Source organism: Equus quagga, chromosome 22, assembly GCF_021613505.1.
Source record: "Equus quagga isolate Etosha38 chromosome 22, UCLA_HA_Equagga_1.0, whole genome shotgun sequence".
Classification (NCBI taxonomy): domain Eukaryota; kingdom Metazoa; phylum Chordata; class Mammalia; order Perissodactyla; family Equidae; genus Equus; species Equus quagga.
This window is the reverse complement of record NC_060288.1, coordinates 5579419-5604832: the sequence shown is the minus strand read 5'-3', so window position 1 is coordinate 5604832 and position 25414 is coordinate 5579419. Positions and strand designations below refer to the sequence as shown.

At 43.5% G+C, this 25414-nt stretch overlaps 1 protein-coding gene across 7 annotated transcripts in view; it reads left to right on the top strand.

The window, feature by feature from the left end:
* Nucleotides 1–25414, top strand: part of TACC1 (transforming acidic coiled-coil containing protein 1) — a 120326-nt gene that overhangs the window by 85906 nt on the left and 9006 nt on the right. For 5 of the 7 annotated variants that reach the window (XM_046648834.1, XM_046648838.1, XM_046648831.1 and 2 more), the window contains 8 exons: nt 3626–4742; nt 8333–8393; nt 10518–10725; nt 13257–13309; nt 20046–20171; nt 21880–21956; nt 23319–23362; nt 24757–24917. In XM_046648834.1, the coding sequence (XP_046504790.1) occupies nt 3626–4742; nt 8333–8393; nt 10518–10725; nt 13257–13309; nt 20046–20171; nt 21880–21956; nt 23319–23362; nt 24757–24917 (1847 nt within the window). The remainder of the gene's footprint in view (nt 1–3625; nt 4743–8332; nt 8394–10517; nt 10726–13256; nt 13310–20045; nt 20172–21879; nt 21957–23318; nt 23363–24756; nt 24918–25414) is intronic. The other 2 variants (XM_046648832.1, XM_046648836.1) reach the window with 1 other exon arrangement.

The window sequence follows — 25414 nt, the reverse complement described above, 5'->3', positions numbered from 1 at the left end:
TTCCATTTCAATAGTGTTTGAGTTATATGTTACTGAGAGAAACTTGATTTACACAAGTCAGTAGTGACAAATGATCATTCTAAACAATTCCACTTAGTATTTGAGACTATTCTTCTGTTCCAGAAGCCTGAAAAAGGAGCAGAGAGAAATTTGTATTTCAAAGTTGAGTTACCAATAATATCTAACAATTCATCTAATGTCTTTTTTAAGTTAATTCTTATTGAGTTTATGATAGTTTACAATCTTGTGAAATTTCAGTTGTACATTATTGTTTGTCAGTTGTGTTGTAGGTGCACCCCTTCACCCTTTGTGCCCACCTCCCACCCCTCCGCTTTGCCCTGGTAGCCACTAATCTGTTCTCTTTGTCTACATGTTTAAATTCGTCATATGAGTGGAGTCATACAGAGATTGTCCTTCTCTAGCTGGCTTATTTCACTTAACATAATTCCCTCAAGGTCCATCCATGTTGTTGTGAATGGGACGATTTTATTCTTTTTTATGGCTGAGTAGTATTCCACTGTATACATATACCATATCTTCTTTAAACAATCATCAGTTGATAGGCACTTAGGTTGCTTCCACATCTTGGCTGTTGTAAATAATGCTGCAATGAACACTGGGGTGCATAGGACTTTTGGAATTGCTGATTTCAAGCTCTTAGGATAGATACCCAGTACTGGGATGGCTGGGTCATAAGGTATTTCTATTTTTAATTTTTTGAGAAATCTCCATACTGTTTTCCATAGTGGCTGCACCAGTTTGCATTCCCACCCGCAGTGTATGAGGGTTCCTTTTTCTCCACAACCTCTCCAACATTTGTTACTTTTTGTTTTGGTTATTTTTGCCATTCTAATGGGTGTAAGGTGATATCTTAGTGTAGTTTTGATTTGCATTTCCCTCTTCATCTAATTTCTTAATTTGTAGGTGTAAAATTTAGAGAAAGTACATAAAGTGGTTCCTCATGAGTTCAGATCTTTTTGGTAGAAAGTGTAATATTAAAATGTTTAACAGTATCATTTTTAGAAGTCTCAGATACTTTTGTGGCTGTCTCTATTAAATAGTCACTGTTTCAAGGCAAATTCCTTGTTTTGCAAAACATTTGAGATTCTCTGACACCCACTGGGGTGTCCAGCAATTTAGTTAGTTCTGACACTAACTATCCATAGTTAGCACAGACCCGGAAAATAAAGGGCTCAGTCCCACGGGACTGCCCCCCACTTCAGATGTCAGTCATGAGTCTCACTACCTCTGACCAGCTGGCTATAAATTTGGGGGTTTCCACAGTCCGCTTTTCAGGTTCCATAATTCGCTAAAATGACTCATAGCAGTCAGGATGCAGAGGACGAAGTGTGGGGGAGGGGTGCAGAGCTTCTGTACCCTCTCCTCCTCAGGCACACCACCTCCCAGCTCATTAAGGAGTTCGTCAACCTGGAAGCTTCCCGAACCCTGTTGTTTAGGGGTTTTTATGGTGGCTTCATTACATAGGCACGATTGATTAAATCATTGGCCGTTGGTGATTGAGCTGAAACTCCAGCCCCTCCTCCTGCCCTGAAGTGAAGGTGGGTGGGGCTGAAAGTTCTAACCCTCCAATCACGGCTTGGTCTTTCTGGTGACCAGCCCCCATCCTGAAGCTACACAGGGGCCACCAGTCATCTCATTAGCATACAAAAGACACTCTTACCACTCTGGAGATTCCAAGGGTTTTAGGAGATCTGTGCTAGGAACAAAAATATTTTTTATTATGCCACAGATGTTGAACCTAAAAAGCTGACAGTAAGCACCAAAACTTAAAATAAGTGATAACTACAGTGACACATGGTAATTAGTCTTTGGGTGGTGAACACGATGTAGTCTATGCAGAAATGGAAGTATAATGATGTACACCTGAAACTTAGGTTATAAACCAATGTTCCTGCAGTAAAAAATAAAGTAAGTGAGAACTATCTCTCCTGTGATGTGATCAAGACTCGATCTTATACAATGACTGATGCTAGGGCTTGAGCAGGTGTGCCCAGACCTGGCCTGGCCTCTAACCGTTGCACCTGGACACATGTAGATTTTTGCAGCCCTGGTTTTTGATGTTGTGTTTTCATTGTTACTTGTCTACCTCACCCCCTGTCAGCACAAAGAAACAATCAATAACACATTCATAACAGTTCGAATATATGGAGAGAGAGAATAGGAGAATGCACACACACAAGTTAAACTGTCAGGACACTCCAAAACATTCTTGTTAAAATTTTGTGTGTAATGCAGGTGTTTTAAAATCTTTTATTTTGAAAGGTTTTAGACTCTACGACAGATAAAATAGTACAATGAGAACTCCCATATACCCATCCCCGATTCAACAGTTATCAAGATTTTGCCACATTTACTTTCTCTTTTTTAAAAAAATACTTTTGAAGTACGTTAAAGCAAATCCCAGGTATCATACATTGAGAGCGTTTAAAAATTACAGTCTTCATAATAGTTATCTATATATTTAAAAACAAAACTTAAACTGGACAGTGGTAGCGTATCTGAAGCGCCTCTGCAGAATATGGTTTGTAAGCCACTGCCCGATTCCAGTCAGAGTGGAGTCCTGTAAAAAGAAGTGTGCGTTAAATTAAAACTGTCCTGGCGATTGCTGGCTCTTTGATCCTGGATTAGGATTAGGAAGGAGGATTAGAGGGGCATCTGTGAGTTTCCTTTAAAATCGTGGATCCCATGATAATAACCCGTTTCTTCCGTTTTTGCTGCTGGTCTGTTGTTATTCCAGATATCTAAGTCAGGAAAGGCGCTGTCTCAGTTAGTGTGTTGAAGAAATGCCCTCATTAACACCTTCCTAATTGCAGCATTTCTCTAATAAGACCCCAATTAAAAAGGATCTTTATTTTTCACAAGTGATTTGAGAGAATTTCCGGCTCAGCTTAGAGACAGAACTTCTAAAGAAAGAAAATAACTTTGTTGTTTTATGGTTCGTGTCTTGGTACAATAAGGGCTATTCATTTTTAAATCTACTTATATCTGCTTTTTCAAATTAGTTTTTTTATTTGGTTCTTTTAGTTTTTAAGTCTGCAGAGAAGGGGTTCTGAGCTGGTCATGGTGGCTTTTTCATTTAATTTGGAAGAGTCTGATTATTTAAATTCTGTTCTGTGGAGTAGTGAATACTTATGTTTTTAATATCCAAAGATTAAAATCTGCTTACCACATAAAATGTGGGCCCTGAAACCATCAGGCAGTGCCTGGAACTGTGTCAGTGCCAGCTCTCATCCCGGTTCCTGAGTGGCTGGTGTCTGAAGTTTCCTCCAGACCAGTTTTAACCTACAGAATTTTAACATCATATTAACACACTTTGCAGTAGGCCCATGATCTATTTAGCCTTTTCCTAAATAGCTCTGTTTGGTATAATCGTTATTTGTATAACTTGGATAATACACACACAGAGTTTGGTGTGGGAAAATTCATTTTGGGGTGTAGTACCAGCTGTTCCCTTTCAGGCTGCACTTGCCGAACCCTCGAGAGGCTTCAGAAAAGCAGAAAGGGAAGAGTTTGCTGTTGGTCTAGGTGGCTTCAGATGGTAGAGAATATTTACCAGTGCCAAAAAGATAATTCTCTAATAGACCGCTTTTGTGTTTTGTTTTAGAATCACAAGAAGCTGATGAACAGCTGGTCGCAGAAGTGGTTGAAAAATGTTCATCTGAGACCTGTTCTAGAGCCTCGGAAAATGAGGTATCCCCGCAGGCTGTCGATTCTTACTCAGTCAAGGATTTCAAAGAAGAGGTGGAACATGATATTAGCAAAATTTCGGTGGTGAGGCCATTTTCAATAGAAACCAAGAATTCCACGGATATCTCGGTGGCTCTTGGAGCAAAAGCAGCTCATGGCCGTGTGACCGCAGCCTTAGGGGATGCTTTGCCCTCCAGCACCCCAGAAGCCCTCCAGGACAAGGCGATGACCGAAGGCACCATGGGGGTTGCACTGGAGGCTCCCTCAGAAGCGGACCTGAAGGCCGGGAGCTCCTGTCCAGAGCCTGTGCCCAGCAGAAGCAAGCTAAGAAAGCCCAAACCCGTCTCTCTGCGAAAGAAAACAGTTGGCGACTTCTCGGAAACCGAGACCGCTATGGAGGGCACGCCTCTCCCCCGGGCATCCCATCCATTCGGTCCTGATGACATGGATGGGAACACAGATCCTTCTTTGCTGGGAGGCGCCAGGATCCAGAAGTCTCCCCCTGACATTAAGGAGACATCAGGCACTCCTAGTGACACCAACGACTCAGGGGTTGAGCTGCTGGAGGAGTCGAGGAGCTCACCTCTGAAACTCGAGTTTGATTTCACAGAAGATGTGGAAAATGTCGAGTCCAGGAAAGCCCTCCCAAGGAAACTTGGCAGGAAACTGGGTAACAGACTGACTCCCAAGGTACAGAAGGATGGCGTCAGTAAGCCCGTAGTCGCCAAAGGTCCAGAGCAGCCCCAAGAACCAGCCGCAGACAGTGCTGCTCTCTCCCCAGCGCCTTCTAAGCTGGACCCTAGCCAGTGGGACAGCCCCAACTTCAGTCCCTTTGGGGGCCGCTCCACCCTGCAGAACTCCCCCACCCTCTCCTCTAAGGGCTCCTACCACTTTGACCCAGATAACTTCGACGAATCCATGGATCCCTTTAAACCAACGACAGCTTTAACTAGCAGTGACTTTTGTTCGCTCTCGGGTAATCATGTCAGTGAAATCTTAGAATCACCCAAGAAGGCAAAGTCGCGTTTAATAACGTGAGTGACGGTGGGAGCGGGCGTTGTGTTCTGTGTACTCTCTGTGAGTTTGGCAGCAGCTGCTTTTGGTTTTGGTGAACTGAAGTTATCGTTGAGGGGCAGCGGGGCAGACCCAAAGCTTTTAACTTTATGCTGCACTCCTCACTGTGTCGATGACTCTTGTGTGGACTCAGAAATACCAGGTTTCCTTTTTAGATATCTGCCTGTTCCTGAATCCTCAGCTTATTCAGCTGGGCAGTTTTTCCCTTAGCTTGGGTACTTTTTTCCTGTTTTTTTTAAAAAAAAGAATGGCATGAGATAGGCTGGTAGAGATTTGATAGTTTTCAGAAATCCTATCTGGGCTGGCAGGACTCGCTTTCTGTACAGAATTGAGTGTCAGTGCTGGGCACCATCTTCAGATCTTCTATGAATAAAACAAAAATTCTAAGCCTGCAGATTACCTGTCTAGTATCAGTAACGTGTAGAAAAGGGTCTTACAGAAGTCTTTTCAGTTAAAACAGAAAGCTATGCTTTTTGTTGGAAACAAACCTATGGCTAAAAGTTGGTGAGAATTCTTAAGTCTCCATGTTTAGCTTCTGGCTCCATCAGTAAGGAGGTGAATTTCCAATAAGAATCAAGAATCTTTTGAACGATGTTGTAAATTGGACTGAGTCAGCCAGTCCTTTGTTGTGTGTTGTCTCCCCCACTCCTCTTCTCCTGGGAAATTTGCAGCCCCTTTTGCAAGGTCCTTGGAGCTCCCAGACTGATTACCTCAGGCCACGTTCTGTGTCAGTTTAAATGTGTCACAGGGTCACCTTATCACAAAAATGGAGTTGATAACAATACTCCCTTGTGGCCCTTGTGACATTTTACTAACAATTAGGTATAAAGAAGGAGCAAAGACATGGAGGATGAAATATGAAAAGGAAAGATGAGAAGAGGTGCCATATTTCTTGTCACCATAGACCAGTCAGGGAAATAATTTTCAGCATTACTGTGAATTAAAGAAAAATGCTAGACAGCGTGGTGAATTATACTGGAAAGAAAGGTTTAATGGTTTACAGTGCAGAAAGTATCAATCAGAACCAAGAAACTTGTTAGGAATCAGTTCTTCAGCAACCGCTGAAGATGCCCCTGAACGTCTAGGGGGAAGGAGGTGTCATCAGTAGTTCTCGATCTGTTCTTTGATTGTATACCGGCAGTTAAATGGTCCTGAAAAAACAGCGTTGCTCTGGTGTCCTCAGAGTGCCCTTCTGTGGCTAAGATTGGCTACACAGGTCCAGACAGTGCTTGGGGTGCGTGTTGGCCACGCCATCGCCTTGGTGCTCCTAACATGGGATATCCTAAATAAAGGTTGCCTCTGGCTAGCCAGCTTGCTAAGGAGTCATTTGGGAGCCTTCCTTTCAGCCCCATGTTGCCGGTATGTAGCCAGTGCGTTCATGTTAGATAAGAATAAATCTGGGCCAGAGGGACGGAAATTTGTCCTACACCTTATTTTCAGTAGCAAGAAGCACCCTCTCTTGAGTCCTACCACCCTCACCTGGTAGCATTTTCCTCCTATTCTGTTTTTGGTGAATGAACTTCTTGATCTAATATACTTTACAGATTTTTTTTTAACTCTTATGCAATCAAAACTCTTGTCCCCTTGTTCTCTCTGCAAGAGAAGGGTGCTCGCCCTCTTGTGTAACGCTGGCATTTTGTTTGGCAAATCCCTCCGTTGGTAGGGACTAGAAGTACACACGTGGAGGTGGAGTCTAGTGGAGAGCCAGACGATCTGTTAACAGGTTACTTGTGTGGCTTTTTCAAAGATGCATATAATTGGCATCTCAGATTCTTCTGTAAAATGGAGACGTACTGAGATTGGGATTTTTCTGGACCAAATAAGATAAATTAGGTAAATCATTTTAAGCTTCTTAGTGATATGATATACGTCTACTGTAGATATAAGCAGATACATTTTCAATTATATTTTTCTTCATGCATTGCCTTTATTCTGGATGACTAGACACTTAAGAGTAAGTGTTCTCAGCAGTGAAGTTGGTTTTATACATTTACAAATACTTGCAAGCTTACTTTTCATCTCTGAATTTGAATATGTGGCATTTCCGAATGTTCTGCCACCGTCTTACTCCGTTAGAGTTGAGGTTGCTGATAGTCATCCAGTCGCCAGTGATGACCTTCACGAGTGTGACAGTTTTAGTGTGTGTCACCTTGTAGAAAGAACTTTGCAGCCTTTACATCTGCCAGACTAGAGATAAATATTCCAGGCTTTACATGATTTTTTTCTCCATCTGTCTGTCTCTTTCCTGTCTCTGATTTTGTTGGTGCATCAGGACTACTGAGCAAGTGAAATTTCTCTGTTTTCTGTTGTAAGTACTCCTGCTGTTGTTTCGGTTTGGCCCTGGGACCGTTGGCAGTTCCTCTCCCAGCCTCCCCAGATCATCTTTCCATAGCATGTTGGCTTCCCTTTCTGAGTTTGACCTTCTGATGATTTTTTGCATTTCATTTGCCACTTCATGAGTCAGCTTAGCCTTGCAATTGTCTGTCCCTAAAGGAGTGGCCATCGGCCTTAGGTGCGAGAGCTTGCGCTCCCTGGCTTGGCTGGCCTCACGTGGCGCTTTGATACCGAGTGCTGGCTTGGCCCCGAGGTCATCCCAGTGGTGTTTTCAGGGACTACTCTGCTATTTAATGTTGGAAATAATTGCCCTTTTTTGTTGGGATAAGGCTGCTGGCTTGGAGCAGGGGATAAATTTGAGAGTTAACTCAAGTTTGGTGGCAGGAGGTAGCACTTAGTAAGAGCGTTCGTAAGGAAAACCATGAACTAGATAGTGGCCGTGCACATTCTGGTAACTCACATGCTTGTCTTTTTCCCCCTAGAAGAACAAGTTGCAATATTTTTTTCTTCTTTGTCAGAGTGGCATTTTCACTGGAAATTTTAAATTCATTAAAAACAGAACAGAATCTGAACCAGCCTTGACATCACAAATTATGTGCTAGTTAAAAAATAACAGCTTTCCCCAGTTCCGGCCTTTGCACAATACATGACATTCATTTTCCATCTTACTACTGAATAGGAACAGTAACAATTTACTCAAATATTTTTATTTTTATACTTTGTGTTGACCACAGTTCTTCTCTGTTAGCCCACAGGTCTGGAGCTGTCTTATCAGACTTCTGTGGCTTTTAGTGCAATAAAGAATTTTTAAAGAATCTGGTCCGGCGTGGTAATTTTTCCAATGACTTGTCAAGTGAGTGAGGATCAGATGAACGGAATGTCTCTGGGTGCTAAGGCTGCTCTCCAAAAGGCTTTTGGTGGCGTGTAATTGAACTGGAGGGGTCAGAGTCCCGGGATTGAACATCCCCAGAAGCACGTGAGGAGGTCTTTTCAGGGAACGAGCTGAGCTATAGTTCTGTGCTTGCCCTGGCTCAGGAGATTCCGAGACATAAAAGGTGTTCCCACCTCTGACTGTAGATGTGTGACTCGTGTGGTGCTGTATGCTTTGGCTTCTGTCCGCACACTGCTACCTCTGCTCCATCTCGTAGCGCGGAAGTTGCCAACGTGATTCCAAACCGGCCTGTTTTTTTTTGTTTTTTGTTTTTTTTCTTTCCAGGAGTGGCTGTAAGGTGAAGAAATATGAACCGCAGTCTCTTGCTTTGGATGAGTGTTCTCAGGTATGTCTGTGCCTGTCTCCAGAATGTCACTTAGACCAGTGGTTCCCAAACTGGAGATTGCATCCCCATCCCCCCAGGGGGAGGGCATTTGTGAAGACTTTCCAGTGGGTGTCTAAGGAGTCAGCTTTAGGGAACCGATTTCCAGATCCTTACCTTCCTAAACTGATCTGAGAAGGCCCCTGAGGACAAGGGGACCCTTTCACAATTACCCTATTCCCACTTTTGCTTGGTAAAGTTCCCTGTCACTCATTCTTTTTACTAAGATGCATTATCACTGGGTGGACACCTCTGGGGCACCAAGCAAAGGGGAGATTTGAAATGTGGGTGCAGGTTTTAAGAAGGCGATTGACTCTAACGACTGAATCATTCTTTTTTCTTGAGTCAGATGGTTTCAGCAAAACAGGAGAACCTGAGTTGTCAGCCCTAGACCATTAAAAATAATTTTTGATACAATGTTTTATGTCAATTATATCTCAATTAAAAAATAATTTTTGGTGGTATAATTTTTTGGTACAAAACTTGGAAAGCGGTGCAAAGAATTGAAAGAAAGTTTTAGTACAGAACTTCCTCCTGTTTCATCTGTTTATATAAATAAGGCTTCTTATTACAATTATAAAAATGAGAAACAGGAATAAATTGATGCTGACCCTTCTTTCATTCTAGCAATAAATATTTGTCCATGACTATATGAATTAATTGGGAAACACAAACAAAAAAGAAAAACCCAGGCCCATGTGATTGCGATGAGATCCTTTTTTCCTTTTTAAAACTTTATTTCAGCATAATGATGATTACAGAAATACAGTCATTGGTTAATAAAATGCATTTTAAGTTTAACTTATCCAACACAATCTGGACCAAAACCTTGGTACATGATTTAAGATTTTTTTTAAAAGATTTGCAATTTGATTTATTCTTCATCTATTAAAAATATAAAATATCCACTTTTAAATGCTGCTAAAGGAGGCAGCAAGAACCATGAGAAATTTGACTCAGAAAAATAACACATACTGCACTGTAAAGGTTTTTTTTAAATTGATGCAACAAAATGTAATTGATGTCTATTTTTAGTAAAAGTTTACTTTTGTGTTTGATAGTACTTCTCAAAAGTCGTAACATTTTTAGAATAAATTGTGCACTAGTAGTTGTAATGAAAACTCTCCAGAAGATGTTAATACTTAGAGAGTTATGGTCATAGAACAAGTTTTTTTAGTTTTTAACTTTTTTAACAGAGAAGTATGATAGGGAGGCCTTTAAGAGACTTTCAGGTGTGCAAATGCATTTCTTTGCAATAATTTCTTGGTGAAAGTGGAGTGGAGATACAGATTCAGAGAGGAAAAGGAATAATGTAAATTTCTGACTAAAGAGCCTATTCGTATTTGATTTTAAATAGATCACAGAGGATTAAATAGATTTTATATAGATCATAGAGTATGAGATCACTAGAATAACTAGATTGAGTTAAGCAAGGCCAGTATTTAAAATATACCAGATATTATATCCTTTGCAGTTAATTAAACTTATGCTGAAAAGTTCTTAAATGTCACCTGAAGATACAATGGGGTACATGGATTTTCAAAAGAAATTCGGAAGCATATGGATAAAATATTTGAAAACCGCTGCCTTGGACCGCTTCAACTTCTTGCTTATAAATTTAGGCTAGAGGGGCTGGCCCTGTGGTCGAGTGGTTGGGTTTGTGTGCTCTGCTTTGGCGGCCCGGGGTTTTCCCAGTTCAAATCCTGGGTGTGGACATGGTACCGCTCATCGAGCCACGCTGAGGCGGTGTCCCACATGCCACAACTAGAAGAACCCACAACTAAAAATATACAACTATGTACAGGGGGAGTTGGGGGGTTGGGTAGAAGAAGGAAAAATAAAATCTTTAAAAAATAAATTTAGGCTATAAAACCTTAATTTTTCAAGTCTCAGATTTGAGTTACAGAAGCTAGGTTCTAGAAAACACAGCACTGCGTGGTTGGGAGACCCCAGCTTCCTCTTTGATTTGTACCCAGATTTATTGAACATCTGTGTGGAATGGCGGCTGCCTTGCTCCATTCCTGAGAGGTCGCTTTCCCCACGGATTGCCCTCCTACACAGTAGCATCTTGTCTTCATCATTTCCCAGGATGAAGGAGCAGTGATCTCCCAGATTTCAGACATTTCTAGTAGGGATGGCCATGCTACCGACGAGGAGAAACTGGCATCCACGTCATCTGGTCAGAAATCAACCGGGGCCGAGGTGAAAGGTGAGCCAGAGGAAGACCTGGAGTACTTTGAATGTTCCAATGTTCCTGTGTCTACCATAAATCATGCGTTTTCATCCTCAGAAGCAGGTATGGAAGCATATCTTCATCTTTCTAATGTACATAAGCATGGACATGCCTGAAAGCCTAACGCAGGAGACGCCTTAGAGGTTAGAGCATTGGGCCACTGGAAGGATAGATTTAGGAGGCTGATCTCTGCTTTGCTTCTATACCTAGAAAAGGACCCAAAGGGGTGTCTTATCGAAGCAGCAGGGGCGTCTGGAGAAGTGTGGCAGGATGCACAGGGGACGTGATGTATGAGACTGCTTGGGTTTTTCAATGATTTATGTAATGTGGTCATATCTTAAAGCATAGTGGCCTGTAATCATGTCGTGATACTTACGCTCATTCTTCAACTTAGGGAAATAATAATAACTAACACAGTTAGTGCCTCACTCCGTATTGGCATTGTTCTACGTGGTTTGCGTATGTTAATTCAGTGCTCCTTGCTAGGTATTATTTTTCTCCCATTTTTCATAGAAGGAAAGTGAGACACGGAAGTTAAGTAACTCAGCCAAGGTCGTTGGCTAGTAAATGGTAGAGCTGGGATTCGAACCCCAGCAGTCTGGTTCCATGGTCTTCTAACCACAGTGCTGATGTGTGAAGAGCCTACTTTCATGACCCTAGACTATTATAAATTTCTCTGCTCACAGATGTGGTAGGTTAAAATTGACCAGTGCCCTATAAAATCCTTCTTAAAGTTCCAAGAAGAACCTAGACTGATCTGTGCTGAAGCTTCTCGCTCTTGACTCTTGAGAACATTGTAGAACTGAGGTACCAAGGTATTTCTGTGGCCTTAAACTTGACTTGAGAAATGTTTAGAACCATGTTCCTGACTACATTAAACTTTATTAAAAACTTAGATCTTCAGCATCATAATTTAATTTGCGGCTTTGCAACTTAGAATTTAAAAAATCATGGTCTCTCATCAAACCAAGGAAGCAGGTGGAGATCAGACTTGGCAAGAGTTATTCCCCGGCCTCCTCCCGGTCCCCAGGTCTCAGTTCCCGTCTGTAAAATAAATGTGCCAGGCACTGTTCCAGATGTCTTCCCAGGCCTCCTTCTGCTTGACCGTTTCCCAAAGATCTTGTTTGCCGTTTCCCTTTATGCCCCTGTACCCAGCTGTGTGGGCTAATCCTGAGTACTCTTGTACCTACACTTATGTCTCTTACTTGGAATACCTTTCTTTGCCATCTCCTGTTCAGTGCTGCCCATCCTTTCAGCTCTGTCTCAAAAATATCATTTGGCTCCTGCTGTGCCTTACGCTCCCACCACATTTCTTCTTACCATTCCTGCTCCATGTGTTAATCATAGAAGGGTATCTTTGATGAACTTCCTGAAGTTAAGGACCATGAATCTTTGCATTTCCTCTGGTGCAGGTGCATGGTAGATATTTGTTGAATTATATTATTCCTCACTAGCAGGAGGTTTCTTTCATGGAAATTTATAGAGCCGGGTTTCTGTTAGAAATAGTGTTGTCCTCAGTTAGTGAACTGCGGGTGTTACTCTGTATGTGACTGGTTATCCATGTCCTTGAAACAAGCAGAGGCGATGGTGATGCAGGGGCGGGAGGTGTATGAAGATGGGATGGGTGCACTGGCTCTGTCAAGTGAGCCAGAGTCTCTTTCCTGGGGAGAGTCACCTTTGAGCTAGGTCTTGATAGGTACGTGCATAGATGTGCCCCAGAGAACCAGACTCTCTCACAGACATGGGAGGGAACCTGCTGTGTTGGTAAAACACCCAGCAGCTCTCTGTGACTACAGGGTCAGTGAGGTCACACTGAGGAATCTGGGTTGATCCTGTAGGTATAGGGGAGCCATTGAAGGTTTTTAAGCAGAGTAGTGATGTTCACGTTTATGTTTTAAATAATTCACTATTGACAGATAGTACACTAAAATAGTAATTTGTTACTGCTATGTGGAGGATTATAGCTTTAAAATTTTGTGTGCTTTCCCAAATTTTAAAATTGTCTTCAATGAGTGCATATTCCTTTAATTAGGAAAAGCATAGAGTTGGGTTCTTTCCAATATTGCTTCTGGTGGTGGAGTGAAAGGTAGACTGGAGAAGAGGAAACCAGTTTGAAGGGTGTGGGGAGGATAATGAATTTAGTTTTTGAGGCATTGAAAGTTAAAGCTTCTTGTTTTATCTGCTACGTTGATTAGATTGAGGGTTCCCTTCTGGGCTGGAATTTAAATTCACTCAGATTTAGTAATAAAATAGCATTCAGTGTTATTGTTCCTCTTTCTGAAATAATCTCATGCTTAGTACAACTCATTTACAAAATTTTCATGGACACAAGGGGGCAGCCTTGCTGTTCTTTTCACCTGAGGACCGCGGATCCATTTATGGCTGACCTTGCACTCCTTTCTTCTGAACCTTTTGGACTTTTAACGCAGTACCTCAATTGACAGAAGGCGAGTGCTCCTTTGAAAACCTTGAAATGCTACTCACGTGCCCATAGATGTGCTTCTGGGCCTGCACTGGGGCTTCCAAGTGTCTTTTATGAGGAGGGAAAGGAACTGACTTCTTAGGATAACCATAAAAATGACTCTGTGTTTTAGGCGTAGAGAAAGAGATGTGCCAGAAGATGGAAAAAGATGGATCCGCTGTGCCTGTAAGTTCCTACATCGGGGTTGGGGGGATGGGTAAGTGGAGCTCCATTTATTCAGTATTTGTTTTGAAGCATTAAATTAAATAAATTCTAGTCGGTGTTTGGTGATGGGGATGAAATACAAATAAAACACAGTTTCTTCACTTGAGGAGCTCCTGTTCTATCCTGAGACATCCGATACGGTAGCTACGTGCCTGCTGAGCACTTGAGCTGTAGTCTGAATTGAAGTGTCCTGTAAGTGTAAAGTACAACCAGTTTTTGAAGACTAAGGACAAACAAAAGGAAAATAAAATGTTTCTAACTTTTCGTATCAATTAATGTTAAGATGGTAATATTTTGGATATATTGGGTTGACTATGTTATTAAAATTAATTTCACCTGTTTCTTTATACTTTTTTAATGTGGCTACTGAAAATCTTGAAATTACGGATGGCTTGCATTATATTTCTTTTGAACACCACTGGTTGCAGATACAAATGGAAACCTATACCCTGTGGTGAATGTTGTAACAGAACGTGTTCCAGGGGCTGTGGGAGCCAGAGCTGACCGGCTGCTTGGCAGGTGTCAGGATGGCTGAATTTGAGCTAATTAAGAGCAAATTTTTTTTTGAACTTTAGATTACAAAAATATACAAAGAATTCCCGTAAATCTTTCATCCCTACTCCTCAAATGTTAACATTTTATGCAATCACAGTACAGTTAGCAAAATCAACACTGATACAGTATTATTGTCTAATCTATAAACTGTTCATTTTATCAGTTCTCCCAGTAAAGTCCTTCTTCTGGTGGAGGATCCAGTGCAGGATCCCACATTGCATTTAATCGTCATGTCCTTAGACTCCTTTAATCTGTGACGGTTCCTCGGTCTTTGTCTCTCCTGACCTTGACCCTTTTGAAGAGTATTGGTCAGTTGTTTTGTAGAATGTCTTTCAATTTGGTTTTGTCCGGTGTTTCCTCATGATTAAGTTCAGTTTAATAGATTTAGGCATGAATATGAGAGAAGTGACATTGTAGATATCATTAAAGTTGGGGTGACTTTGATCACTTGGTTAAGGTGGTGTCTGCTGGTTCCTCCAGTTGAACTAAGTTTTTTAAAGGGAGAATGGGATTTGCCAGGCAGTTAAGGCAAGAAAGCCTGTTCCAGGCAGGAGAGTTGGCCTGTGCAAAGGCAGGGAGTGAGAAAAAGCATGCACATTATTGTAGGTATTAGTAATCTCACGTGGTTGGAGGATACTGTGGGTGAGGCCCAGATCACCCCCTCCACAGTGTGCCATAGTCATTGTGCCAGCAGATGTGGGATTCATGGTGGAAGCAGTAGATAACCATTGTGGGGTTATAAGTAGGGAGCATCATGATCAGTAAAAGTTCAAAGGATGGGATGGAGGCTGAGAGAGATTTACAGGTAGAACCATCACTGCTTGGTGACCTTGGGGACGTACATGGTAGCTGGGGTGGTGATGGTGAGGGGAGGTTGACGAAGGCCGCTCAAGGTTTCTTCCTTGAATATCCAAGTGGTCAGTGTTGCTATGAACCTGCCCCAGTGGGACCTCATTTCAACAGATGGCACCACTGTCCACCTAGTTGTCTGAGCCACAACCCTGGAGTCATCTTCTGCAACTCTTTCCTCCTTATTCCTACGAGCAAGATCTGTGGTTTCACTGTCCAGAAACCATAGATTGTAAATCCATCTACTTTTTTCAAGCCCACGACCACCAGTCTTTTAAAATAAGCTGGCGATTTCCCAACCACTCTTCCTGTTCCCAGGCTTATTCTCTCATCCTTTTACATAAGCCAGGGTAACGTTTTAAAACACAAAACTAACCTTGTTACTCTTTGCGTAAGCCTCCTCATCGGCTCTCCTTGTCTTAGGAGAAGTTCAGACTCTTCCTGTGACCAGCGAGGCTTTCTGTGGTGGGACTCTGCCTCCCTCTCCAGCGTCAGCTGTCTCCTCCCTCCCTCGCACATCTGAGACTTGCCCAACCGAATGGAGTTCCCTCCAGTTCTGTGAACCCAGCCCTTTGAGTCACTTCCCCGCTCTCCCTGCCTTTCTTAGAAAACCAAAGCTTGGTGAAGGTGAGGACCGTGCCTGTCTTGTTCGCTGCTGTGCCTCAGCACCTGCCACAGTAAACGCTGCTGATCATGGGAGTCCGCAAATGGGGAATGCAGGAGGAGGAGCAGGATCGTGGAAGTGTGTTTTTAGATAGGTGGCTTTGAGACTTCTGTGGGACCAGTTTCTAAATCATTATATGCAGCAGGCGGTTGTAAGTACACAGTGTGAGCTTTAATAGATTTGAGGGCCCTTAGGACCCAGGGGATAATTGAAGCTACCGTAGGATTAGATGAAGTTGTGATGGAAACATTCTTTACTTTGATCCACAGTAAAAATTTTGACTAATAAATATCCATGACACGTCACAACATATGTATTTATATATTTATAGAACAAATTGCGCCAAATAGTTTTTACGTTTCTTCATGTGATTCACTCTATTTTCAGTTCTATTTCTTACTTTTGGTGAGGAAGATTGTCCCTGAGCTAACATCCATGCCAGTCTTCCTCTTTTCTATGTGGGACACTGCTGCATCCTGGCTCGATGAGCAGTGTGTGGGTCCGTGCCCGGGATCTGACGCTGAAAACCTCAGGCGCCAAAGTAGAGCGCACAAACTTCACCACCATGCCACTGGGCTGGCCCCTCTATTTCATTTTTTTAATGCAGATTATTTGTCCCACTAAATTGTTTTCAGGACTCACTGTTAGGGTGTGACCCATGATATTTCCCCAGAGGACGCAGAATGAGCAAACGCAAAGGTGCATGGTGGAGGAGGAGCTGTGGAAGCACAAGCAGGAGGAAGGAGTGCACATAGGATTCAGGAGCACTGGCCTTCACAAGTGACAGGCACAAGCACAGGTGCTGTCTCCTCACACGTTCCTGACATTTGTTTCTGGGCAGATCACTCTTCTGGGAGCCCCGTCATCTGATCCCAGCTCAGTCCCTCATGGGCTCACGCCTGGGTTTCCTCAGCGGTGAGAGGGGTGCTGCCATCCCCACCTGTGGGAGGCTGGAAACAAAACAGCCTGGCTGTGCGCTGGGGAGACCCGTTCCTTCTGAAATTTTCCAAGCACTTTCTGGTATTTTCAGTGTGTGAAAGTAGCAGCAGGATGCTGGAAGAAGGCTGCGCCCAGTGGACCAGGCATTGGTCCGCGTGGCTGCAGGATTAGGTGATTCACCCAGTTCTCAAAACAAACTGGTTACGTTTCCAGATTCACAGCTTATTCATCCCTAGAATTAGCAGCACGTATCTGCCTCGTGGAGTGGGTGTGAGGCCCAGAGGCAATAATATCAGGGAAGAGGAACTGTGAAGTGCTGGGCCAGTGTGAGGTGGGGTGACGTTGAGAGGAAAAGGGTGGGAGAGAGAGAGAGAAAGGAAAGTGGGGAATGCTTGTCTCTGGAGGCAGCTGCTGAACAACGTATCATATGTTGTGATCTTTGAAAAGTAACTCCAGTTGAACTTCCAAAGATAAATTAATTTCTGTTTCTTTAGAATATTGAATAAACGTTGCATAAAGATATTGCAAGATTCAAAATGTGGAATACAGAAAACTGTGTAATCTAGCACTTAGTTTTTATGCCTCTCTGTGCTTCAAGTGCATCCCTGTAGCAGGCTCATGCCCAGTGGTAGGTGGTGGCCCAGGCAAGGTAACTAAGGCCAGAGCAGGGTAGGAAGTGGGTATTAAGTCTCATCGTGCTTTTCACCTGTTGGTCTGCAGCAGTTTTCACTTAGGAGTCAATTTATTTTTTAAGACGTCTTCAGCTTTCTAAACATTGAGTTCATGTGGCTTTTCCAAGCTTGTCTCAGTGAGAGAGAAGAGAAGGGGGTGGTCCTGCCCTAGTGAGTTCAAGGACAAATGAGATGAGCACAGTCAGCATGTTGTGACAGGTCTCCCACCGCAAGGACGTCAGCAAGAAGAATTACTTTGTGGCATCTGTGCTTGCTGTAAATTTGCAACCAGGACTCCATTGAGTTCCACTGTCTGTTGTTGGCCCTCAGTTGCCAGTGCTTTGTGGGACAAGGAGAAGGATTAGGGGACATGAAATGGGACCCTTTTGGAAGGGTGTGATTGATCAATTTAGCATCTTTATTAAACACATACTAGATTGCCCAGCCTAGAAGGAGACTGTCGGACCAACCTTTTATGAAGGTGGATTCTTTAGGCTTTCTACAGTGTTCAGTAAACAACTTAAAGGACTAAGGAATGTAGCATGTTAAATCCTAGGGGAAGAGATCACCAAAATAGGCCATGGCGTAAATTCCTGCCCTTACCACCTTGTAAGTGTTGCATTTTGAGCCATGAGGCTTGTGGCATTTGTCCATCAGAGTGCGGTGGCCAGGAGGGAGCCCCCGGCTGCAGAGCCCACTCAGCTGGATTAACATTACATGGATTACATGTTCGCCAGCATCTGAGGTCTGACCTTCCACCTCCGACTCAGAACGCTGCTTCTTCTGGCCCCACATGTGTTAGCATTAAGTTGTTAAACAGGGCGCAGACTGACTGCATTTATCCCCTCAACAAGTGGAAGTGATGCTGAGCTCTAGACTAGACGTTGATATTTTCCTTACTAAGAAAACTTTTGACTTATTTCCTAAATTCTTGCTAACATGAGGGTCTTGGGCGGCACAAGCGGGCTGCTTCCTGGAGTTGACTCGACTTGGGTATTCTGACTTAGAGTCATAAAAACTCTCGAAGACTGGGTTTGAAATGTATTAAATTATTATCAGAAATGTAACAACAAGGTGAACCAACGTGTAGGCTTGACCTAGTGCGTTGTCTCCCCGTAGACGGGTTACACAGGAAGCAGGATGTTGAGAAAATTTCTTGATGAGAAACAGCACGGGAAGTTGGTGGGCTGACTCAGATGTCCAGGGTGTACTGGTTATCTACAACAAACATTTATTTTCTCATCGTTTCTGGGTCAGGAATCCTGGGACAGCTCTGCTGGGTGCCTCTGACTCAGCGTCTCCCACAGGCTGCGAGCAAGGTATTGACCAGGGCTGCGGTCCCCTCCAGGCTCTGCGTGGGGTGGGGCCCGCTCCAAACTCACCTGCGTGGCTGTTGGCAAGTCTCAGGTCCTCAATAACTGTTGGCAGAGACAGCAGTTCCTTGTCACATGGGTCTCTTCATGGAGCTTCTCACAGCGTGGAAGCTGGAGTCTTTGTCAGCTAGTCTCAGCAGTGACATCCCATGACTTTACCGTATTCTGTTCTTTAGAAGCGAGTCATTAGGGCCAGCTCGCACTGAGGGGGAAGGGACTACAGGAGAGGATTAGTACCAGGAGGTGGGGGTCACCGGGGGCCATGTTAGAGGCTGCCCGCAAGTGGCTTCTGGCTCTAGTGACGGATCTATTCCAAGATAGAATGTTTCATGGGGCACCTTGGACTTCTGTCAGCATGGTGGGCCGCCCTCCCCAAATGCTGCTGGAAATGGCACTGCCAGCTTGTGGCTTCTGAGTTCCCCTTTCTGTGGCCTCTGCAGGGGTTTGTGTATTGGGCTCTTGGATGAGGTCTGTGAAGCTGTATTGCAAAAATTGTGTGTGTGTGTTTTAGCATTTTCTAGAGAGAGGGTGAGTCTGTAACACCCTGAGAAGCTTAAAAACCGCTGGTCTAAGTTGACCTTGGGACTTTCCCTTCAGTCTTGGTTCCAACAAGATATCAGAGAACTGATTAATTATAATCAATAACTAACTGATCAGTTATACTGTCATTTAAGATTATTAAAATACTCCCTAACTCTAACCCTAATCCTAAAAAAAAATTATTCCCAGGTCACTTTGGCTGGCATTTTACATGTTATTAGATCAGCTTCTTTCCCATTTATCCAAAAAGTTTACTTATATAGGTGGGAGGAAGTAGCCCAAAAAATGTCTTTTAGGAAGGAAAATAGCATGCAGTCCCTGTTCTTATGAAAACAAAATACTAACCAAATGTGGTTTTCTGGAACTTGAGTTTATGATAAATGCAAGCTGGCACAGCAGAAGGTGACGTGCTGCCAGAAGGGAACTGAAAACGGCAAGGAAGAGCCACAAAATAGAAGCCCGGGCACAGACCTTGACTTTCATGTGGCCGGTCTGTGGAGGAACAAATCACGGTGTGCACCTGACAGATCGCTGGGTTACCACACAGCATCCCTGCAGGGCAGCTAAGTTCCTGGTGGCCCTGAGTCATCCATGGGTGGGGCTCAGAGTTCACATATATTTGCCATTTCTACTGCCTTAGGCCTGAAAGTTAGTAGTGCATTTTAGAAACATTTTCATTCAAAGCGGCTAAGAAAATACACACAAAGCATCAGTACTTAAAAGAGTTGACACTTTTTTTGAAACTTATTTACATGGAACACATCCAAATGAGACATTGACCATGGGTGCTTTTCTCTTTTATGTATGTGACTCTTTGGTGACTGACCACTATGATAATTACACTTTCTCCTTTTTGCACAGGAAGAAAACTCTAGGCTCTATTACACAGGAGCTAAGACCACCCCACCCCCAATACTCATTAGAATAGTTTATCCTTTCGATAACACTGTTACTAGATTTGGTTTTTTTAAAGTTTTCCTCTGCTGCTTTTTTTCCTTGAAATATATTTTAAAAGGATGCGATCAGTTTAGTAATGAGGCAGTTATTGAAGGATATTTGGGTTAAGAAGCTGGAGACTGGTGTTTTAACTGTAACCTCTCCCCCAGGGACTGTTGGAGTCCCCCGTGGAGAAGGCCCCTGTGTCGGTGGCCTGTGGAGGTGAGAGCCCGCTGGATGGCATCTGCCTCAGTGAATCAGATAAGACAGCCGTGCTCACCCTGATACGAGAAGAGGTAAAGGCTTTCTTGTTCTGTCTGCCTATCACTCCATTTCTTTGTAACGCCCACGTGCCAGTGGCCAGATTCCATCTCTGTTGGCTTGAGTTCTCCCCGGCAGGAAGTTCTTATTTCCTGTAGCCTGTTTAGTTTGTAAAAAGGGCTCCCTGTAAAACTCCACATTGGTGCTGGAGTCCTGACGTTCTGTACCCAGAGAAAAAAGCTGACGCTTTGAAATATCCTTGAGAGTTTTGTACACTTGCTTATCTTTCAGCCTTGAAGTTTTAAATATCACATTTTGCCAACTTTACCCACGTAGGTAACTAAATCAGTGCCTTCATTTTACAGAGGATATATGCTCATGCCTAAAAATTCCTTAAATTCTAGACTTGCAATAATAGAAAATTGTTTCCTGCCTTTGTCTGCCCTTTAATTAAATAGTTCAACTCTTGATTTCCTGTAGTGTGTCTCTTGAGCAGCCTCTGTTCAAAATAGGTCACTGCCAGGCCTTTCCTGGGTGATGGGGAAAATGTGAAAGACAGTGTCATGCGCAGTTCCTCAGTTACCACCCTCTCGCTGTGTTCTGTGCTGTGTTTTACGTGTTTGGTTTGTGTGTTTCTTGATGACTCCACCCCTTTTTTTTTTTAAGAAGGTAATTCCCTTGATGTAGCAATTTTATTTTTATAATATGATGACAGTAGTTAACTACCTCTGAGGTCGGTCTTTTAAAGCTTTTAAAAAGTAGCATTAGGTTGGTAATGAGGGATGTGAGCTAGTCCTGTTGTCAGACTGGGGAGCAGAGGTAAGGAGGTCCGCCAGAATCCTGTGAATGAGAAAACTGGCCTCATCTTCTTCCCGAGAGTTAAGCTGTAAGATGGCCACCTAGTGGAGCAAAGCCAAGATGTCCCTAGTCACCTGAGGCAGACAGCTGGCTTCTAGGATCTTGAGATCCTGATTAAAGGCACCAAAATAAAGAATGTACCAAGGAGAAAGAGAGAAGCACAGAGGAGAATAATAAAATGGGAACAGTGGATCCCCTCGGAGCCCCACCCAGGGCAAAGGGAGTTTGAGGCAGTGAATTCAGAGTATTTTTTTCCAGTTGGCAAGGGCATCCCAAACAGGGATGTGGGTTCTGGTCTGACTAACGAGATCCTGCCTGTAATGAGACCCAGGCATCTGGCTGGAGGCATTGAACTTCTGGGCCCCTCGTTCTGGCTCCCTTCTTATCAAGCAGCTGGAAATCTCTGTCGAAAGAGAATATGCTGCTCATGCCAACTTCTAGTGCTCTCATCTTGTGGCAGTTTCATTTTTTGTCCTAAGTAAGGTTGGTGCCCTGGCATCCACTGTGATTAAGGTGAGTTTGCAGGACAGATGGCTCTGCTCTTGGTGCCCTGTCCCAGTCAGGGTTCTGGGCCCACCGAGCTGAGAGCCAGACCCTGGACTGAGGGAAGATTTAGAGAGGTTGTAAGTACCACTTGGAATTTTCCTGGGAGATCTCCTGCTCACCTGTACTCTGGTGGCCACGCTCTGCTGTGCTGTGTGGCTGAGAGCACATTTTTCCAAATGCTTATGATATTATATATGGATGTTGAGGTTTTATATTCCTAACGTAGATTGAATGTCTTGGGATGGACCTGGCTATGTGTTGTTTTAGCTCTCTGATCTTAAATTCAAACCGTAATAGATTGAGTAGATAAAAACAAGCTTTATCTCTATTATAATCTAGATAATCACTAAAGAAATTGAAGCAAATGAATGGAAGAAAAAATACGAAGAAACTCGACAAGAAGTCTTGGAGATGAGGTTAGGCGGGAGGTTTGGGGGTGGGGTTGGGTACCATTCTACTTTGTTAGATTTAATACAGATGAAGCAATAAACGTATCTGTTTATCACAGAGCCAGCTGTTGAGAACTTAGGGTTTTGCTATCTGCACTTAATTTGTGATTGATAATGTCATTGCATGAGTATTGCTGACCTGTTACCCTGTTCAAATACTGTAGCTTATTTCACCTTGTTCAGAACATTACAAGTAAGCAGAACCCACATAATTCTTGTCGTTTGAAAAGACCTAAATTTGTGCAAAAATACATGTTTAAAATACAGAGTAATAAGATTTATTGACATGATTATGGAGGCATTATAATTCATAATGCTTTTCTAAAATTATACATGGTCGCTTCAAATTTCATAACCATGAAGTAGATTCTAAAAAGCATATTATTAAGAAACAAAATTGATCGACTTTAAATTGAAATCTTTTTATTTTTGCTGCTCACTCTCTAGAGTTAGGCACAGTGAAGTAACTAAAGATGGTATCAAAGAAGAGGAGAAAAAAAGAATAAATAAAGAATATGCTGTTTGGTCAGCACTTGAATGATTAAGAAGCATTTTAAATATGTTCGCTCTATCTTGTGGCTCTTGTATTTGGGTTTTTTTGAGCATTTAATGGGTGTAAGGCACCGTGCTGGGTGTGGTAGAGAGGAAGGGACAGCCCCTGCCCTTAGAGAGCTCAGAGGAGCCACCATGAGAAACCTGGATGCAGGGTCACCGTAATGGGCACAACCAGCGAGGGCGGGGGGAGCCAGCATTTCTCGCTGAGGGGTCACAGGATGGAGCTCTGTGACTGGACGGGGTCAGGAAAACATTATTGCAGTTCGCTAAAAGAATAATACGACAAGGTGGTCTTTAAAGTCTTTGACTACCTGAAATACTTTTGGAATTAGGACAATAAAATAAAACTTGTAACTGAATCAGAGGAGACAGACTGCCTGCAAGGGTGGGTTGGGGCCAGGGGGACCAGGACTCAGGTCAGATCCTTCAGAGGAGCCCCAGCAGCACCATGAACTTGTTTTGTAGAAGATTGATATGTCTAGGCAGAATCAATCTGTTGCCTTGAGGTCGTTCACAGAGGTGCAAAGAAAAAGTGAGGGCAGTTTTTTCTGTAAATAGAGTGAAAGGCTTGTTAAACATAAAATCTTAAGGAAAACCTTTTTGAATGTTAACAAGTCTTACATCCATGTAAAAAAAAAATGAGAGCCCCAAAGCAGACAAGTGGGTTATGTAAATTTTTCAGTATATGTTAATGTGTTTGATTATTTGGGGCAGCATTTCTCCAACATCTATTGTCTGAAAATCCTCTTCTGATAATAATTTTTTTTTTTTAAGGAAAATTGTGGCTGAATATGAAAAGACCATTGCCCAAATGATTGGTAAGGAAATTGTTTCCTAAGGTATGAGCCCTAGGATCCACAGATGGTTTTCAAATCAGAATACAGGCCTCAGTTTGTGCATCGCGTAGATACAGTTGATTCTCGTTATTTTCAGTAGTTCTGTTATGTAAAGACGCCACAGACACTGAGTTAGCGAACACAGAACCACTGCTCCTAGGGAAAATACAGCGAGCCTCTGGTCACAGCATTTCTGTCAGTACATGGCCTTGTCTTACGTGTGTTTCTGTTTAAAGACGTCTTATTGAATGTGTGTGGTTGCTTCATTAACAGTGAACTCATGGCCAACAGTGCTATAGCTCGTGCCTGAACCAAGCTTGTCTCACACATGTTATTCCTCCTGGAAGACATCTCAGCCTTCTGGCTCTTAGGACGCTAGACAGCACTGCAGCACTAAGCTTGGGGGCCATTTTAAACAATGAAGTCACCAGCAGAAAGCACAAAAATGCAAAAAATGTGGCTCTAAATGGACTGTGGAAAGGACGCTTGTTTACATTATGAAACAAGAAGGCAGAGCATCCCCTTGTTCAGCCTCAGCTGAGGGCAGCACATGTCAGGTGACTCCGATCTTTTGCCGTTTTGCGCATGTCTGTGAATGCCCAGCAGTATTTTTTTTGAGGTTGCAAATAAATTTTAGTAAGTGGGCAGATTCACACATACGGAATCTGCGAATAATAAGGATCAACTGTAGTTAGGTTCGTTTTGGAAGAGAGCAAACTCTTGAGTTCTGTGCATAGCCCTCCACCCAGTACCCCGAGTGTTGATGGCCCAGCCACATCGTGAACACCCCCTGGGGGGCGTGTCTTTGTTGTGGGGCAGTGTCCTTAGCCCACTGCAAATTGGGCTTGCCCTGTATTGGACCGACAGGGCCTTTACAAGACAGCGGTTGATCCTCCTGTGTTGCGTTTAGAGCCTCTCGTAGGCAATATTGTAGGACCGACTGCCTAAATCGCGGTCTGGTCTCCCTGCACAGAAGCAGTGGAGCGAGAGCTTCTGTCCGTGTCCCCTCTGCCTTCCCAGCACAGGGCCGTGGCCCAGCTGTTCCTCTGTGTGCAGTATTCTTCTCCCGCCAGCTTCTTGGCTCTGCCCTCAGTCCTTCTGGGCCTCTGCTCACATCTCTTCTCTGAGAGAGGCTGCTCTGTATGAAAAAGGAACCCCTGGCCCCTCTCTCCCTGCTTCGTTCCCCCCCCGCCCCCCACCCATGACTTGTCACTTACGTCTGCCCCCACTGGAATGCAAGTCCTTGAGAGTGGGAGCTTTGTTCCATCCACTGCTGCTGCCCCCCACCCCCCCCGCCCAGCACTGCTGAGCCCCTGGAGGGCAGCTGCTAACCATTTGCTGGATGGATATGTCATGCTTTTGATTGTGATTCACAGAAGATGAACAGAGGACAAGTATGACCTCTCAGAAAAGCTTCCAGCAACTGACCATGGAGAAGGAGCAGGCCCTGGCCGACCTGAACTCTGTGGAAAGGTCTCTTTCTGATCTCTTCCGGAGATACGAGAACCTGAAGGGCGTTCTGGAAGGGTTCAAGAAGGTAGTGTGTCCTTTTCCTTCTATCTCCTTGCTAGCGTGTCTTCTTGGTAAGGAATCTTCAAAGGTGTATGCCAGAGGTGTGGGTAGCCTTTTCAGTAGGGACTCAGGGTCTCTCTCAGCCTTCTATCTTCTGTCGCAGTGAAGACTTTTCCCCCCTTTTTTCTTTCTGGGGTTGTTCAGGCATCTGGCCCACAGGGTGGCGTGTTTTGGTCATTCCTTTCCTGGCTCAGGCCAGTAAATCCTGGACACAGAGTGTGGCACGGAGTGTAAGAACTGTGGAGCCCTCAGACCTTAGGATTATTCTAGAAATGCTCTTTTTCATTATTCACCAATTTAATATTAGTAAAAGTAAAAAGGATTCTGGCCAAGGCACTGAAAAATTCAGGCTGTGTATTCTAGAAGAAAGTAAGTGTAAAGTTTCAAATTTAGATGCATATTGATTTAATTTAGTTGCATACCATCAATAAGACACATTTATAGCAGTGAACATTCTTTGTT